Source organism: Chelonoidis abingdonii, chromosome 15 (assembly GCF_003597395.2).
Source record: "Chelonoidis abingdonii isolate Lonesome George chromosome 15, CheloAbing_2.0, whole genome shotgun sequence".
Taxonomy (NCBI): Eukaryota; Metazoa; Chordata; order Testudines; family Testudinidae; genus Chelonoidis; species Chelonoidis abingdonii.
Window position 1 is genome coordinate 52,025,490 of NC_133783.1, and position 18,597 is coordinate 52,044,086.

Below are 18,597 nucleotides of genomic sequence, written 5' to 3' on the forward strand. Positions count from 1 at the left end.
CTGGGACATGGCACAAGATTGTTGGAAACACCAGCTGGTCCAGAGGGACATAGTTACCCTCAATAGTTCTCCCCTTCCAGTGTATGTCTGCACTACAGTTAGACACCCGCAGCTGGCCTGTGCCAGCTGACTCAGGCTCATTGGAGTTAGGCTGTGGAGTTGTTTATTTGTAGTGTAGATGTCTGGCCTCAGGCTGCAGCCCTAGCTCTGGGGCTCTACCATCTCGTGGGCTTCTAGAGGCTGGGTTCCAGCCCAAGCCCAAAGGTCTACAGGGCCAGCCGCGGGTTTGTAATTACTGTGTAGACATATCCATAGTGGCCTGGCCAGAAGGCCGAGTCAGGAAGACAGAGCATTCTGAATTGGTGTTTGTGTGGAGGGGTGTGTCACAAAATGAATAACTGACAAAAGGGGGAGGCCAAAGTAGGTAAAAGCTGATCTCCATAAGGAGGTGCTACCTGTGGCAAGTGTACCGCTTCACACTTGCCAAGAATGATTAGATCTTCTACCTGATCCTGCACTCAATGTAGTCAGTTATAAAACTGTATCACCATCCACTTCAATGGGCACAAGATGGAGAGCCTCTGTTGTTGACTCTCTTTTTTGCTTGTGATTTTTTTTTGTTTATTCCATTGTCATCTAATGGAAATGGGGACACTAAATGTCTTTTAACTGCATAATCCTACAGTCATTTCTAAGGGAAAACACCCTGAAGTGTTTTGCCTGAGTAAAGGCTGTAGAATAGTTGTCTGTATCTCTAATTGTCTTTAGCTGAACTAACAGCAAAATTATTTCTCATGTTAGACCTTGCTGTCAAACTAGGAAATCCTCACTCCAGCTTTTCTTTAGTTAGCACTGGCACGAAAGGCCTGACCATGTTCTTGTCAGGTTCACTTAGACCAAAAAATCCAACTTTTGCTAATAGTTTGAATTGGATAATATTTTTCATATCACTCATTTAAATTTTATACATACACTATTCAAATACTGTTTATATTTAACATTTATTACATGTATACTTTGTGTTTGGGCTGCATAGCTACCCATAAATAATACCATTGGACAAGAGACCCAAAGAAGACTTGTAAATGAACAATTTAAACACATGCATATGGAGATTGAATATTAATAACAGGTTTTCACCAGATTAGGAGTCAAATCCTAGTCAGTTAATTTTCATGGCTAGGACAATCAATGTCAATGAAATCATCTGAATAAACAAGGCAGGAAAATCCTAATCCCAGTACAGTAAAGCCCATATTTATGTGATTTTCACTCTCTTCCAGTCCCATAGCATGTAAATTACACCAGTTTAGCCACCCTGAGGTTCTCTGACATAACTTGTATCTCCTTATACACCACCTCTGAATTTGACTCAGTTCAGCAAAGGACTTGAGCACTCGTGTAACTTTAAGTAGGCAACTAGTATTATTGAAGTCACTGGGACTTCTGATATGCTTAAAGTTAAGCTTCTACTTAAGTGCTGTGCTGAATCAAGGCCTAAAAGAACTCTCATGAAAAAACACTTTAATATTAATTATGAAGTCAACTGTCATCATCAACTTTAACAGCAATAGTTATTGGTAATGGTAATAATTCCTACTTTATATGACTAGGTGGTTTTAGAGTATGCTTTGGGACCAACTCTTCAATCCATACATGGACAAAACTGCTTTTAAAATCAATGAGAATTTGCTGGATTTTTGAACTGCAGAATTAGCTCCTTACAGGGATAAACTCTCTCTCTCCATCTCAGATACAAGGGGGTGGTCAGTTTCCAAAAACTGTAAGAAAATATGCTTTGTGGAGCTAGGATACAGTATTTCACTGGGGACAAATAGATCCACACCCCCTTTCATCCCCACATCTTCCTCCACACCTATGGAGTGCGCTGGGCAATGGACCTGCAGCCCTGAGGCTGAAGTGGCAATCGTGTATCATACAGAATTGAGTGGGGGAGGATTCCTTAAATCTAAACCCCAAGGAAATCCTCATTAAACAGCCCAGTTACTTGTACTGTGCACTGAAATAGGATTTAGTCTGTAGTGTTAACTGATGAGAATTTTTGGTGGGAGTGGGGGCATAATTAGAAAACATACTAACTAGCAGAGTGGCTTTGTGGTTGCTGCCACTCAATAGAAGTTATTCTGGACTTTCACTTTTGTACTTCTGGGTTATGGTCTGCTTTATGAAGCTTGCACAATTGAGCTTTTAAGGTATAAATAACCATATGGCATGGAAATATCTCCTGCTGGCAGCATAGGTGTCTGTCTCAGAGGAGACTCGGGCTATTACCTTTCCTGGTAAGAGGAGGAATATGATGGAAGTGGATACACAGGGAAAATGGTACACACAGAATGGAGTTCGTCATAGACTCTACTGTACTAGCTTGTGTGCGATATTCAGAGATGGTAAAGGAACAGCCTAGACAGGGATGCCTGTTGAATATGGGAATGGGATCACTTTCAACATAGCAAAAATGTTATTTTTGAGGTAACCAAATGCCCACATTAATAAACAGCAAAAGGAGAAGTTACAAAATCTACTGAGAAACAGAACCTTTTTTTTCCCAACAAGAAATATGAAGGATGAGAGCTTAACAACAAAGTCTTACTAAAATGTGTGTAGTTAAAGTACTGCAAAGACCTGTTTCTGTGACATTTTAAATCAGTCTTCTGTATATTATGGTATTTATTTGCCTGAAGACTTTTGTGATAATTTCTGCAAAAAAGAAAGATACATGCATGTTAATTTGAAATACATTAAACAAATCCTAATTGTGAGACTATTCTTTATAAAGAACTTAAAAGGGCAAGGACATGGTCACAACCTCCACCATAAGTCAGCTGACTTGGGCTAGTATATGGCCAGGAGTATTCACCACTCTCTTTAGAGAGGTATATTAGATATTGTTACTGCGTGTACTCCTTCACAGGAGTCAAAAACAATGTGCCAGTCTTGGGTACAATATGTTTGGGAACTACTGTCTTTGCACAGCTCCTGCTCCCTTCAGGACCGGCGCCAGGGTTTCTCGCACCTTAGGCACACGGCCATTTCGCCGCCCCCCGTGCTGATCCCGTGGCTCCAGTGGAGCTGCCGCAGTCATTCCTGCGGAGGGTCCGTTGGTCCGTGGCTCCGGTGAAGCTGCCGCAGGACCAACGGACCCTCCGCAGGCATGCCTGGGCAGGTCAACTGGAGCCGCCTGCCGCCCACTCGACAAAATGCCACCCCCCGAATAATCCTGGCACCCTAGGCAATTGCCTAGGCTCCTAAATGGTAGCGCTGGCCCTGGCTCCCTTGTACCCAACACATGGGTATATCTACATTGCACCTAAACACCTGTGGCTATCCTGTGTCAACTGGCTTGGGCTACGAGGTCCCAGAAGGATGCCCCCTAATGGGGTCCCAGAGTCCAGGCTCCAACTCAAGCCTAACAAATACACTGAAATTAAACAGCTCTATAGCCCAAGCCGAAGACAGCTGACACGGGACAGCCAGGGTTGTTTAACTTCAGTGTTGACATACCCACAGTGGCTTAATGCCAAAATCTAACATTTGAATTTTAAGAGGACTGAATTTCTTTGTACTTATACTGTTTTTACAATAAATTTTAAACATATGTAATGTATCAGTATACCAAATGAAATTTATTTTGTTTACACATCATATACAACATACTGTACATAGTGAAGTATGTAACATTCCCAAACCACCACAATCAGCTTTAAGATCAATATAGCTACATTGCTATATTTAAAGTTGAGCATTTCCATGAGGCATCTCATTTGGGGAATTTAATCTCACTCTGTGTATTTATATGGCCCCTGTCATAGTATATGAGCCTCTCCCAGCATTATTATTCTCGGCCTTGCTTGAAAGTGTACATTTTAGATGTTTTAGACCTCAGAGAAATCAAAAAAGTAGAAGTTTCCATTTTGCAAAACTTTGTTTTATGTGCTCATGATAAAGTTAATGAATGAGGTTCAAGGTTACCATCCTTCTAAATAAAGGGTTATGCAATAAATTACTCTGCCACAAACATTTTAACTGTTCATTGAAACCAATGTACACAAATCCAAGTAAGCCATATCCTGTCACTGATGCCACATTTTTTTCCCTAGTAGCAGTTGTATCATCAAACAGTAGCTAGACCAGAGACTCCAAAACATCAACAAAAACCCTTCATTCTGAAAATGAGACCCTTAAAGTGTTTACCTGCAATGTGTTTGTCCCCTTCTTTTTAAAAATTAATATTAAGAGCAGTAAAATTTATGTACTCCCCTGTGGCCCAATTGCTACATGTCTATTTAAATAAAGGTTGCTCTCCAGGATCAATGTAGCTCCTACTGCAAGATCTGCATTCAAGTGGTTCAGCATTCAAGAGGCTAATATTAATGGTGGCCCTACAACTAAATCCCTGCATCTTTTGCTGAAAATATCTCAGTCTTAACAGGTAAAGTCTTTCCGGCTTTCCCTTTTCAGTGTGAAGAATGGGGCTCTAGGCAGTTTGCAAATGGTGGGCCTAAAATTAATGGACATTAGGAGCGCTCAATAAAAATAGCATACCATCTGCAGAAATTCAATTTCTGTTTGAAGAGCTTCACAAACATTTTCCAAGTCATCATCTTTGTAAATGTCCAGTTCTTTTTTAATCCTGTTTCAATTTTTAAAAAAAGTGGTATCCAAGGTTAGTCAATTCTTGTTTCATTCAAATTTGGCCCAAGCCTGCAATCTGGTCAGCGTGAGCAGACCCTGATATCCTACCTGCACAGATCTAATTGCATGATCAAGAGCTAGATTTGCAGTTATGACAGACCTGCATGTTCAACACTGCATAACTCCTGGAGATTATTCATCACTGGCAGTTGTAGTGATGAGGAGAACTTTAGAAAATGACAATCTCTGGGTTTGAAGAAAATATATCTAGAATAAGTGCAGTAACAGACAAATGTGAATTATAGGGCTATAATTCTATTGCTGGGTTGTGGTGATAGCATAAACTATGAGAGGATTATAATCTCATAATTCAAAATTTGCCTTTCTACTAATACATGGATTTGAATAATTGATCCAGGCCTTCCACAGGCTCCCACTACTGTTTGTTCCATGCTGTTGCTGTCCTCTCCTTTGCAAATACCAATAGCCTATGTCAGGGGTTCTCAAACTTCTCCACGGTGTGGATCAATTTCATTAGAGTGATTCTCTGATTAAACCTCCCCTCCTGTTCATTGTGCTGTACCCCATTTCTCCTTCCATTCAATGTCACATGACAACCCTATGGCAACTGTAGCAATTGCTTACCTGGAAAAATAGTAGTATTAAAAGTATCTTTAATTTTTAAAAGTGTTTGTAGCTAAATTGGAATATGCATTAGCAGCTGGAAATAAGTAGGTGCCAGCACCTTGTGACCAGCCACCTCACTATGTGGACCACCAGAAAGTGCTCTGCAAGCCAACAATGATTCAGAGTCTGGAAACCTCCATATTAAAAATCTTTCTTAAACTGAAGGGCTCTAGGTCTTCACATTGAGTTTCCAGGAGGGATGTTATGAAGAATGAAATTGGTCACAAGGACAAAACTGTCTAATTGTCACTCGGTACCAAGCTCAGAAAGTAGCCCCTACAAACACAGAACCTGTGACTGAGTTAACCTCTGGCACGGAAGCAGTTAATACAGCAGCTTCTTGTCGTCAAAATTCTGAATTGTGGAAGATCCTGAAACAGAGGAAATGCCCCCTCCAAATGTTACTGGAGAGTGGATAGAGCCATTGAGAGGGATTGACTTACCTAATACTGTCTCCAGAGTGGCCTCAGAGGCCACGACCAAAACAACAGATGCCCTGTTCATCAGATAACCAGAGTCTGTGCAACTCTCACAGAACCAAAGAGAACTATTCACAAATGAATAATCCTCTCTGAAGAGGGCGAGTTCCCATGGGGAATATTACAGTTTAGGAAACAAGCAGGCAGTTAGTGCCGTCAAAGATACCAGTCCAAATTACTCTGCATCACCCATTATATTTACTTAGCTAGACATTTAATGGACCAAGGGAAAAGCTAACCCCAAACTTTTAGTGGCCTGAAGTATATCAAGCAGTAAAATTATATAGTGAGTCCTGTCATAGGTGCTAATAGCTAGAGAAACAGAAGAGAACTGCAAAGTTAGGTTAAGTCCACTTCCTATAACAAAAGAACAATTTCAAAGGGTCACGCTGGATATTTTGGTACTACTATATAGGCAGATAAAAAGGAAGAGGTATATCCTGGTGCTACTGAAATATGCCAGCCGTTCCCTTACAGCAGTAGCCCTGCGCACTGCTGATGTTGAGAGAGAAACTAACAACCTTTAAGTGTTTCATACTAGTGAGTTAGCCTAGTATGTGTATATATAGGTGACATTTCTTGAGTCAGCCTAACGTGGGCAGAGTATCTCTTCCACATGGAGCAGTGATGCTTCTCATAAAAATGGCTTTGCTAACCATGAAAGAAAAAGTGTAACCTTGATTTGATAGAATTAGCTTATTCAGAACACAGAGTTCTAGAATGGATGCATTTAATAACAGAGACTGACGTTTGTTTCATTTTTTTTCCCATTAAGGTACCAAAAAAAGGCAAACGGCGGAAAGGGATAAGTTAGAGCTGTATATGATGTGTGAGGTCTCTCTGTTTAGAGAAGGGTTACAGAAGCTTACAGAAGCATTTCTTTGGAAACAAACTGCATACATACATGTGTTCTGACAAAAAAGGAAGATTTTAAAGAAAGTTTTAAAGATGGTCTACAGTGTCCACAAACTTTTTAGTACTGCAGTTGCCTTGCAGATATTTTAAAATTTAGTGGCTCCCCATACCAAATCCCCTTTTTTTTTTTAAACTGACACAGGATACTAGAATCAAGAGGGACTCTAGAGTTTGGATTTTTTTGTGACTTTAATTATATAAAGTTTGTTTAATTATATAATCTGATCTAATCTGGGTTTTTAAAACTATAATTTGAAACTATTGGCTTTTTGTGGGGGGTGGGGTGGTGTCTTTGGACAGAGCCTAAAATGTTAGTGAAAAGAATGGACCTGTTCTGAACTGCAGGTTGTGCAATGTTTGGTTGAATCTCTGATAGTGCTGGATATTAGTTGTTTTCCAAGTTTAAATGATTTCTATGTTTAGTTTTCCTGGAAACAATTGCTGAAAATGCAGACACACAGAAATAACTAAAACTGAATGGAAGCAGTACCTTCATAGCTTCATCACTGAGTTCTTTGTACTCTCCCCTAGCAGAAATCCAAAATTCCTTATTTGTCATATTTGAAAATTTGGTGACAGTTTTTAGCATGTGATCACTTGACAATTCTAAGTGATTTTCTTGAGCAGGGATACCTAAGGTTGGAATTGAGTTAGCTGTTACCAAGAATGTCTTTCAAATGCAATTGATCTGGAGATTAATGTTCAACTTCAAGAAAATATTCATCAAAGTGGGAATATAATCCAGACAAATGAGTGAATATTGGGTCATTAATTCCATTTTGATTACTTTCACTTTGTTCTTTTTAGAAGTCTGATAATATTGGAAACATCTTGGTAACTCCCTTTTCAATGTGGCATCTTCAAAGACAAACTTTCTCCATTAATCCCCTGATTTTCTCTTTCATATCTAGTATATTTGCATTCCAACTTTGGCGTATTAGGTTCAGTGCATTCAATTTGCGAATACACCTCTACCCCAATATAATGCTGTTACTTGGGGTTCTTTCAACCCAAAGCTCTTGGTAACTTTTACTCTGTGTGAGGAGGTGTCAGGAAATAAATCAGGGGAGACACGGCCGTCCGACTGATAGATGGCTGGCACAAACAGGATAACACAGGAGTGCATTCACTTAAAGCTAAACTTTACTAGTCTCAAGCATTTACACACTCCGGCAACAAGATTAGTAAAACACCCCCAACCCTTGATAATTCCAAAGCTGAGTGTGACTTTCGAGTAACACAATGGCAGGCTTCCGGTGACCAAATCTTCCGTCTGCCGGTGGGGAATGCAAGATGTACCCAGAGGAAGAGTCCAAAAGAGTCCCCAGATGAGTCCAACTATCTCAAGCTTTTCCCCCTTATTTATACATTAATAATAGAATAACATCCCTTAAAGAAACCTTGTTAAGTAAGCAATTTCAATGATCAAGCAAGAGGCTCCTTCAGATTATTGATTAATCAGATGTGGGTTTTTCCAGCATCTGCAGCCTTGAGACCCCAATGGACATTCCTGAGGGTACATCCTGCTCTTTTAAAATGCATGTATCAGCAACTTCAACACAATTCTTATCAGGAAGGACGCAGGGTCAAGCTGCCCTGGCTATAGCACCCCAAACCCCTCCCCTCCTGCCTTGGTCAAGCTGCATGTTCACTTTACAGCTTGCTGACTAGGCCGCCTTTAACAATAAGCCATAGTGGTTTTAGGCACTTTACTGATATAACAAACGTGACCTGATATAACATGAATTCGGATATAATGCAGTAAAGCACTGATCCGAGCAGGGAGGGTGCGCACTCCGGTGGATCAAAGCAAGTTTGATATAATGTGGTTTCACCTATAACGTGGTAAGATTTTTTGGCTCCCAAGGCCAGCGTTATATAAAGGTACAGGTGTATGTCCCTGGTTAATCCAGTGTAGTAAAGAAGTCCAATTACGTATGTAATCTGCAAGATCTGTTTTCCCCAAGGAGGAAAATTCTGATTTCATCACACACTTCAAAACCACCTGCCTTTGCTGTGAAACAAAACTTGAATGGTCAGTGCCCATTTGTTCACAGAACGTACTAAAAGAGTGTATGATCACCAAGGATCCTAGTTTTCTGTGATTTTTAAAAAAATTCTCCTATAAGAAACATAAAAATCCACCTGTTTCTGTGATTAAAATTAAATGTTGAATTTCAGTTTCCCTAGCCACAATATATATAGGTATCAGTTGAACAAAATGTTATTGATACAGTAGAACCCTGTTTGTCTGAGCCTCCATTATCTGGCTCTCCATATTAACCAAACTGGGGCTAACAGCTGAGCCCTGGGATGGCAGGGCTCCCACCATCAGCCCCAGGGTGTTTAATATGGAGAGCTGGATAATGGAGACTCAGCTAAATGAGATACTACTATATATGTTTTTATTTTTTCACAAAATGTAAAAACTAAAGATTGTCTATAAAAATGCAAATTCCATGTTTTTCCATGGTAGATGGATGTTTAGGATCCCAGGTAATCACTGCCCAGGATTTTATAAAATTAACAATTTTAATAACAATGTTGAGAGCCTTATATACTTCAGGTTGCAAATTCTTTAATGGCAAAGCTTGGTGATGAATCATACAGAGTGTCCACATTGATGCTGGTGTCACTTTCTTTAATTGTGCTGCAGTGTCCCTGTTCTTTCTAGTCAGGGCTGCGGCCCCCTCCCCACACAGCCCAGTTAAGACCTTCATCCACTATGAATTTATCAAGGATCTTGAGTATTTTCTCACTTGCTGTTTGAGTTGGGCTTTTTTGCAAAATAAAAGTTCAACTATTGTACCTGCTGTGACAAATTTCATATAATGCAGAAACTGAACTATGTTGGCTATGTCTGTGAATTCATCAAGCTTCGGTGTAAAACATTTATGCTTCTTAACTTGTACTTACAACTGGTCCTAGCCGTTTTCTGCAAGATCATCAGTGTGCAAAGGGATAGAATTATTTGACATCGGAATGGTTTTGAATACCATGGCTGTTCGTTCCCCAATCATAATTCTACACATGTATGGCTGCTGGAAGAAAAAGGCTCTTGCCAACAGTGTGTGCTTGTTTGCATTTTGCAATTCACATCTAAGGCTTTTTGAGGAAGCTTCTTTAGGCACAATTCTTGTTTTGTTTTGTTTTGTTAAATCTTTCATTCTTCTTGTTTACGAAAGAAAAAATTGTGGCTCTTGTATACAAATTCCAGGTATTTATTTTCTAAATGTCTCTGTATTTTCTGTGGTCTCAGATTTTCATTTATTAACACTTGAAAACAAAGGACACATTGTGACTGTGGACTCTCCACAGTAATATCAAGTCTCAAAAATCCAAACATCATATAGTTGTCATCGTATTATCTACTTTTCTTCCTTTTTCAGTTTACATTTATTAAAGTCATCATCATCTTCAGCCAAACATTTGCTACATGTAGGCTTAACATTTGATAAAAATCATTCCATTATAAAGATAAGATGCACTTGAATTATAGAACCATAGAGTTAGAAAGGACTGCAAAGGTCATCTAATCTAACCTCCTCCCAAAATACAGGATTTGTTGTGTCTAAACCATCCAAGACAGATGTCTAACCAGCCTCCTTTGAAAATCTCCAGTGAATTAGCTTCCACAACCTCGTGAGGAAGTCTGTTCCTTTATCCTACTGCTCTTACAGTTAGGAATTTTTTCCTGAGATTTAATCTAAATTTGCTATGCTGTAGATTGAACCCATTGCTGCTTGTCCAGCCCTCTATGGCAAGAGACAACAACTTTTCTCAATCTATTTTATGGCAATTTTTCAAGTATCTGAAGACCAATGTCTCATCCCACCAAGTCTCCTCTTTTCCAAACTAAACATACCCAGTTCCTTCAGCCTTTGCTCATATGGCTTGCATTCCATCTCTTTCATTGTCTTTGTTGTTCATCTCTGGATCCTTTCCAGTTTATCTACATCCTTTCTACATATATTGGTGACCAGAGCTGAGGCCTAACCAGCAGCGAGTAGAGTGATACTATCTCCTCTGGTGACTTGTATGCTATGCCTCTGTTAGTGCAACCTAAACTTGCATTTGCTTTTTTTGCAACAGCATCACACTACTGACTCATGTGAGGTTGTGATCAACCACAACTCCCAGATCCTTCTCAGCAATGCGGCTACCAAGCTGGTTATCCACCGTTCTAGTTTTGTGCCTTTGATTTTTCTTCCCTATATGTAGCACTTTATATTTGTCTTTGTTGAATTTCATTTTGTTGTCTATAGCCCAGTTTATCAAGATCCCTCTGAATTTTACCTCTATTCTCCAAAGTATTGGCAACCCCCTCTAGTTTTATGTCATCTGCAAACTTGATCAGTATGCTCTCTCTACCTACAGCCAGGTCACTGATAAAGATGTTAAATAACACCAAACCAAGAACAGATCCCTGTGGAACCCCACTTGAGACCTTCCTCCAATCTGACATTATTCCAGTAATAGTTACTCTTTGTTCGTGGTTGTTTAACCAATTATGTATTCGTTTAATGGTAGTTCCACCAAGCCTGCATTTCTCCAGCTTACATATCAGAATGTCTTGTGGGACTCTGTCAAAAGCCTTGCTGAAGTCCGGGAATATTATGTCCACCGCATTTCCCCGTATCCACCAAATCAGTTAGCCTGTCAAAGATGGAAATCAACCTGTTTTGGCATGATTTGTTCTTGGTAAATTCATGCTGGCTGCTGGTGATCCATGCTGGCTGCTGCTTCATCTTCCACATATTCACAAATTGAATGTTTTATACATTGCTCTAGTAGCTTCCCAGATATTGAAGTCATTGATTGGTCTATAGTTCCCCAGCTCCTCTTTTATCCCCTTTTTAAAGATGGGGCATTACATTAGCCCTTCTCCAGCCTTCCAGGAGCTCTGCTATCATCCATGAGTTTGTAAATATTATTGCCAGTGGCTCTGAGATTTCTTCAGCTAATTCCCTCAGTACCCTTGAGTGAATAGCATCATGTCCTGCTAATTTGAATTCATTCAGATTGGTCAGAAAATCTCTTTACTTATCTCAATGTGCATCCCTTCCCTTTTTTCTATGGTAACATCACTTTGTAGTCCGGTCACACATTATTTTTTGTGAGAAGACTGAAGCAAAGTAGGCATTGAGCAGTTATGCCTTCCTATCATCTTCCGTTACGAGCTCACTACCTTCATTAAGTAGAGGACCCACAATGTCCTTGGTCTTTATTTTTTGCCTGGCATATTTTAAGAACCCCTTCTTGTTGTCTCTAACATTTCTTGCCAGCTGTGACTCATTCTTTGCCTTGGTTTTCCTGATTTTGTCCCTATGTGCTCACGTTATTCCCATGTATACTTCCTTGGTGACTTGCCCCTCCTTCCTTCCATTTCCGGTATGTATCCCTTTTGGTGTTTAGATAGCTAAAAGGCTCCTTGTGCAGACTGTGGCTCTTTTTATCCTTTCTCGGCATCAGAATAGCTTGGTGTTGAGTCATCCCCCTTTGACTCCTCTTCTTCCTAATTGGACCTTGCCTACTATTTCTCTGAGTCAGTTGAAATCTGCCTTTCTGAAGTCTAGTGTCCTTGTTTTGCTGTTCTCATGTCCTCCTTTCTGTAGGATCTTGAATTCTATCAGATCATGATCACTTCCTCCCAAGTTCCTGACCACCTTCATGTTCACAACTAATTCATTCCTGTTTGTCAAAACAAGATCCAAAATGGCTGACCCCCTAGTTGTTTCCTCAAACTTTTGAAACAGAAAACTATCCTCTACACATGGTAAGAATTTGCAGGACGTATAATGTTTTGCTGTAATAGTCTTTCAACCGATCTCAGGGAAGTTTAAGTCCCCCATTAATACTAGCTCATGTGTATTAGTTAATCTTGTTACCTGCTTGTAGAATGACTCATCCACCTGACTTTGTGGCCTATAATAGACCCCCACCATAACATCGCTACTGTTCTTTTCCCTTGTTATCTTCACCCAGAGACTCTCTGTAGGTCTGCCTCTCACTTCCCATTGGCCCTCGGAGCAAGTGTATACATTTTTGATGTACAGCGCAACGCATACTGCTTTTATTCCCAAACCTATCCTTTTGGAACAAGCTGTCTCCCTCAATGCTGGTACTCCAATCATGGGAGTTGTCCCCACAGTGTCTGTGATGCCAATTAACTCATAATCTCCTTCATATACCATGTTCCCCATACTCCTTGTATTTGTATATAGGCATCAAAGATATTTTGCAGACTGCCTTGTTGCTTTTCTTTTTGCCTTTTAATGCAGTTGTGATTTCTAGTCCCTTGTCCAGAAATTAGCCCCTTCCCCTGGTCTTTGTCTAGATCCACATTGGACAGATTTTTGTCATCATCCTCCATAGGACCTAGTTTAAAGCTCTCCTGACCAAGTTAGCCAGACAATGTCCAAAGATGCTCTTCCAGTATTTGATAGATGGAGTCCATCCCAGCACGGTAATCCTCTTTCCTGGAACATCCACTTGTTGTCAAAGAAGATAAAGTCCTCCTGCTGACACCACCTGCATAGCCAAGCATTTACTTCCATGATTCAACTATCCTTGCCTGGGCCTTCCCTTTAATAGGGAGGAAGAATGAGAACACAATTTGCACTCCAAATTCTTTTATCCTTCTTCCCACAGCCTACATACTCTGTAGTGATCTGATCCAAGTCATTCTTGGCAGTATTGCTGGTGCCCATTTGCATAAGCAGGAAGGGGTAGAGGTCTCAGTGCTTAATGAGTCTTGGCAGACGTTCAGTCACATCCTGAATTCTAGCTTCAGGCAAGCAGCACGCTTCTCAGGATTCCCAGTCTGGATGGCAGATGGATGACTCTGTCCGCCTGAGGAGTAAGTCCCTGACCACTACCACCCATCTCCTCCTCTTGGGAGTTGGTTGGGTTCTCCCTCAGCAGCTCTCTTCCACTGTCTGGTAGTGTAGTGCTGCTTCTGGCACTGGAAGTTTCTTTGCCTACCACTCCAGCAAGAGGCCTTCAGCGGAGACTTCCTGCTGAACACTTCCCTCAGGAGGAAGTCCCTCTGCTGAAGGCCTCCTGAAGAAGTGGAGGGCACAGAAGCTCCCAGCCTCAGTGGGAGCAGCAGCATAAGCTGCAAAACCATAGATGAGGTACAGGAAATTTTTAAGCTCAGTTTAATAGTCTCTTAATTAGAAAATAAAATGGGCATATCTCCTCCTCTCCCCCCCGCCCCACACTCATGGCTCCCCCGTGAATCCTTCAAGGCTTCTTTGGAGAGCCAAGGCTCATAGTTTGGGAGGCACTGCTCTAAGAGGTAATTTGCACTGCACTGTAATAAAGGTAATGTATAGCTCACAGCGCCTTTAGAAGGGAGAAGTGGTACATTTAAAGGTCTAAGCCTCCGATTCTGATCTTGGTTACGTTGATTTAAATCAGAGTAACTTCATTGTCTTTCCTCCTAATTTATTACTTTCTGTATTTTCCTCTGTTAGCTTGATATTAAAAGCCTAATTTGTTTAAGAAAAACAAAAGCATAGTTTATTTAATATAGAAATAGGCAGACACTGATTGCTTTCAAAGTGAATATTGCTGTTCTTAGCTTCTGGAATCAGGTGAAATTGATGTGTCTGATAGTCTGGTTGCAGGTCTTGAGCTGCAAATGATACCATGGCTGTGATTCATGTGAGGAGTCCCAACTCACTTTGTGGCACCAGTACTGAGGGTAAAATAACTGACACTCGAGCAATAATTTTCACTCATATTTGCTTATCTGCCTCTCGGAGCTATTATGAGAATTCTCTGTGAAGTGCTTTGAAACTGTCAAGGGCTAATTAGATAATTATTTATGCATTTTATTTTAAAAGTTTTTCTAAAACTTTTAAATAGTCAGGTGGAGACATTTACATTTCTCAGAGTTTGGGGGACAGTGGTAAGTCATTCTCATTCAAACAGAGAGGTTAATTTTACATTAATCAATTGATTCTACTTTCAAGTCTTCCTTCTTTCTTATTTAGAAACTAAGTAATTACAGTATGTGCCAGGAATATTATACTCACAAAACAGGAGATGTCTGTTAGGTTATAGGCTACACAATCAATGCTGTGGAGACGCCTGAGTTAGTGAATAAATGATGAAGTTTTACCAGAAAGAATGCAGAGACAATGGAAATATTCAAAATAATGCTTAACCTGGAAGTAGATTTAGCTTTCTCGTTTTAGTAATCAGGCCAGAAGGACCTTCATACCAACCTTTTCACTGTCAAATTAGATGTGCAAATCTATGGAACTATATCGCCCTGACACAATTCTCAGTCACTTTTAGAAATGGAGTAAGGCGCACTTCTCACCAGAACAAGGCATAATAGGACATTTCCCCCTCCCTCAGCATAATGACAACAATTCTTTAAAAACAAAGCAAACAAAATACAAAGTTGGGCCACAAGATTCTTGCTCCAATAATGTGGATGAGTATTCAGAGAATTATTAGGTTAACCACTTACTTTCCAAATAAGCCAATATTTATATAAAGCTTTGTTATCCCCGTTCAGTTATGGCTTCTTTACTCACCTGAATTTGTGTAAGCACAACACAAAACAATTCAGTTGTTTTATTTTATGCTGACAATCATCAAAGAGCCATCACCAACTCAGTATCACTAAGCACCTGATTCTGCAGGGTTTTACTCACACTGAGTGGTGCCTTACTGAGGACCCAATCTACTGCCCACTGGAGTAAATGGGAGTTGAATCAGGCCCTAAGAGAATGTCTACACACTACTACAGGAGTGAGCCTCCCAGCCCAGGTAGACAAATTAATGCTAGTGGGGCTTGAGCTAGCAAACTAAAAATAGCAGTGTGGACACTTGGACTCTGATGTTCACCTGTCCCCCTAGGCTTCAGAGCCCAAGCTACAATGTTCACACTGCTAGCTCAAGGCTGTCTACCTGAGCTTGGAGGCTCGCACCCAGCTGCAGTGTAGAGATACTCTAAGTGACTAGCCTCACTGACTTCAGCAAGGCTACTCAAGATTAGTATGGCTGGCAGAATTGAGCCCTAAGTCAGTAATACTTAACATTGCTGTAGCAGGCATACCAGCACACTGCTGATTCCTAGCTTTGCTCACTTTTTTTAAATATTAGGTTTACTTAGTATGTTCTTGCACTGCCAATGATGTCTCTTCCATTAGTCTTCAGTGCCAGAAATGGCAACGAGATGAAGGCTGAAATTAGTTTTTTTGTTTTGTTTTGTTTTGGGTTTTTTTTGCAGCTGAAGTTATTAAATATCATTGACCTTCATGGTTCATACATTTCCTTCTCGCAATTCAGTTGTATATGCAGCAGGCAATTGGAAAAATAGGTGCCAATTCAATAGAAACTGGTGGTATTGAACTGAAATGCAAAGAAAATGAAGTTACCCGTAAATGGAATTCTCTGAATACTCATCCACGTTATTGGAGCAGGGATCTTGTGGCCGAAGCTTGCATTCTAAGAGTGAGTATTTGTGGACTGTAGCAAAGAACTTTTTGTTCAGAAGTCAGAATGATTATCTTTTTTATTTCTTTTTTCTAATAAATGGGAGGAAAGAAGGAGATCACTCAGCTGCTGTTAAATTTATTGCAATTGCTGCCATTTACTCTTTTACATTGTTGGAAAAAATTGAGGCTTTGTTGATGCTAGTAGAATGTTTTCCACTTCTTTTCTCTCCCACCCCTTGCCTTTTGTTTGCTTTTGACCTTCTTTTTATGTCTAATTTACACCAGAAAATTGTTAGACTCCATTATAAGGAATAAAATGGCTATCAGCGTGGAAGATAAGATGTGCGGTGGATACAGAGCATGGGTTTACAAAAAATCTAGCTTATGAGACCAGCCTTGACAGTTCTCTAAAACAGAACCCCAAAATCTGAGAGGAAAGTAGCTGAGGAGATCTACCTGGTTTTTCTCATTTATTAAACTGTCACACATGTGACTAATCAGAAAGCAGTAGTATTAATGAGGGATTTAAGATTGGGTTAAAAACTGTCTGAAGGAAAGAGTAAGACAGGGTTCTGGTTCATGGTTTCAAGCCAAAATGGAGATAATATGTGGAGTCCTACAAGGTTTGATGCTGGAACCAAATTTATTTAGACGATCCTAAAGCTATGGTAGTAAGGTGCTGACTGTTCACAATTTGCTGATGTTGCCAAGATAGAGAATGCTGTTAATACAGTTGAAATCAATAAATTGCAGGATATTATAATTTGACTGAGGATGAGGGTGAATGAATCCTAAATGAAATTCAGGATCACAAAATGTGAAGCCATGTCCATAGATTGAACAAATAAATTAAAAAATATGTGTGATGGAATTGAACTAGAGCAAACAAATTTAAAAAGTGATCTGGGAGTGATGGTAAATTATATGAAGATGAAACACAGGGTTATATCAACAGTAACAAAACTAAATATAATATTAGGATGCCTAACTATGGGAATTAGATGTAAATCAAAAGAGATAGAAATACCTTACATAAGATTAGATAGGTTATGCGCCTGTCACTTAAGAATCTAAGTGCTGATTCCATTGTATATAAAGCACTAATTAGGACAGAATATGTAAGCAGCATCCAACCAATTATCTTTAAAAATATATTAAATTCTTAGAAAACGTCTGTAGAATGGTTACAAAATGTAATTTAGGTGTGACTGGAATACCCTCTGACAAAAATTTTAAGAAATATTACATTAGGGAAAAAGCATTTGAAAGGTAAATATTCAGTGGTCAGACCAGGGTGAAATTCACTGCTGTTCAAAGAACCTGCAGAAGGTCTAAACACCACCTACATCCTAGGTAATTTGAGTGTCTTAAGTAGGTCTTAAATGACATATTAGCTTTGTGTTGGCCCTTAGCATGCTGGTGAATTTGACAATAAACAAAATAACTTTTTTCATTGCAGGATAATAGTCCAACTTATGGACATCAATTAAGCAGAAGTTTGCAGGATGGACTTCTCCTCTCCAAGGCTCGTTGAGTAGTTGACTTTAATGGAGCTATAACCGATTACACCTACCCAGGATTTGGCCCATAGTATTTATAAAGCTCCCAGCCAATGTACTTAAGGCACTGCACAAATAGAAACAATCACAGATTTAAGAATTAAATTAATAATCTTGATGTATTTGTACTGTAATTTAATATATCGGTGGCTAAACTCTGGGCTAGGTGAAAGAGTTTGTCTCATACTAACACACTATTTAACAAATGTTTAACTTCAGTTAATTTGCTGCCTATGTGAGGGGTACATTTCTTCCCAATACCTAAATAACCCTTCTTAACTCCCACTGGGTTCTCTTTTTAAGGAAGAGACTGGCAAGGGAGTGGTTAAAGCTACAAGCCTCAGACTTCAAAGCTGAAATGGATAAGTAGCTGGGGCCTGATAGCATTTCTGGTTATACCTGCTGAAAGACAGAGGAAATCATAGATGAACCAATGGTTGTTTCAATCCAGATTTCTTATGTTTCTACTTGCATAAAGAAAATTGCTCCCAAGCAGACTTTAGATGTCAACATTTATGCTAGAGCAAATTTTTATATCTGAATTATAAACCCCAGAAACAGAGGTTCATAATGGAAACCATGACAAAATTCTAACTGTAATAGTTTTACTGGGCAGTGCTATAAAAAAGTGTTAGGAAATCAATGAGCAGATTTTCATTAAAGAAACCCATTTTGCATCAAATATTACTCCAGAGGTTGATATTTCCTGCTTATAAAATTTAACATAAAATTTAATTGCAAATATTTTCTCCAAACCACCAGAATCAGGCCTTAGGCAATCTACTATTAATATGAAGCATTTGTTCAGCTGTAGTGGACATATCTCTTGTATGATTTATGTGAAAG

The 18,597-nt window shown here is 39.6% G+C and overlaps 1 protein-coding gene across 1 annotated transcript in view; it reads right to left on the reverse strand.

Annotated features, from left to right (window-relative positions):
• Positions 1 to 2,688: 2,688 nt before the first annotated feature.
• Positions 2,689 to 18,597, reverse strand: part of CCDC172 (coiled-coil domain containing 172) — a 33,981-nt gene continuing 18,072 nt past the window's right edge. Inside the window, exons 7-8 of the mRNA XM_032762991.1 lie at positions 4,564 to 4,651; positions 2,689 to 2,718 (exon numbers count right to left, since the gene is read on the reverse strand). Coding sequence (XP_032618882.1) covers positions 2,689 to 2,718; positions 4,564 to 4,651 — 118 coding nt within the window. The remainder of the gene's footprint in view (positions 2,719 to 4,563; positions 4,652 to 18,597) is intronic.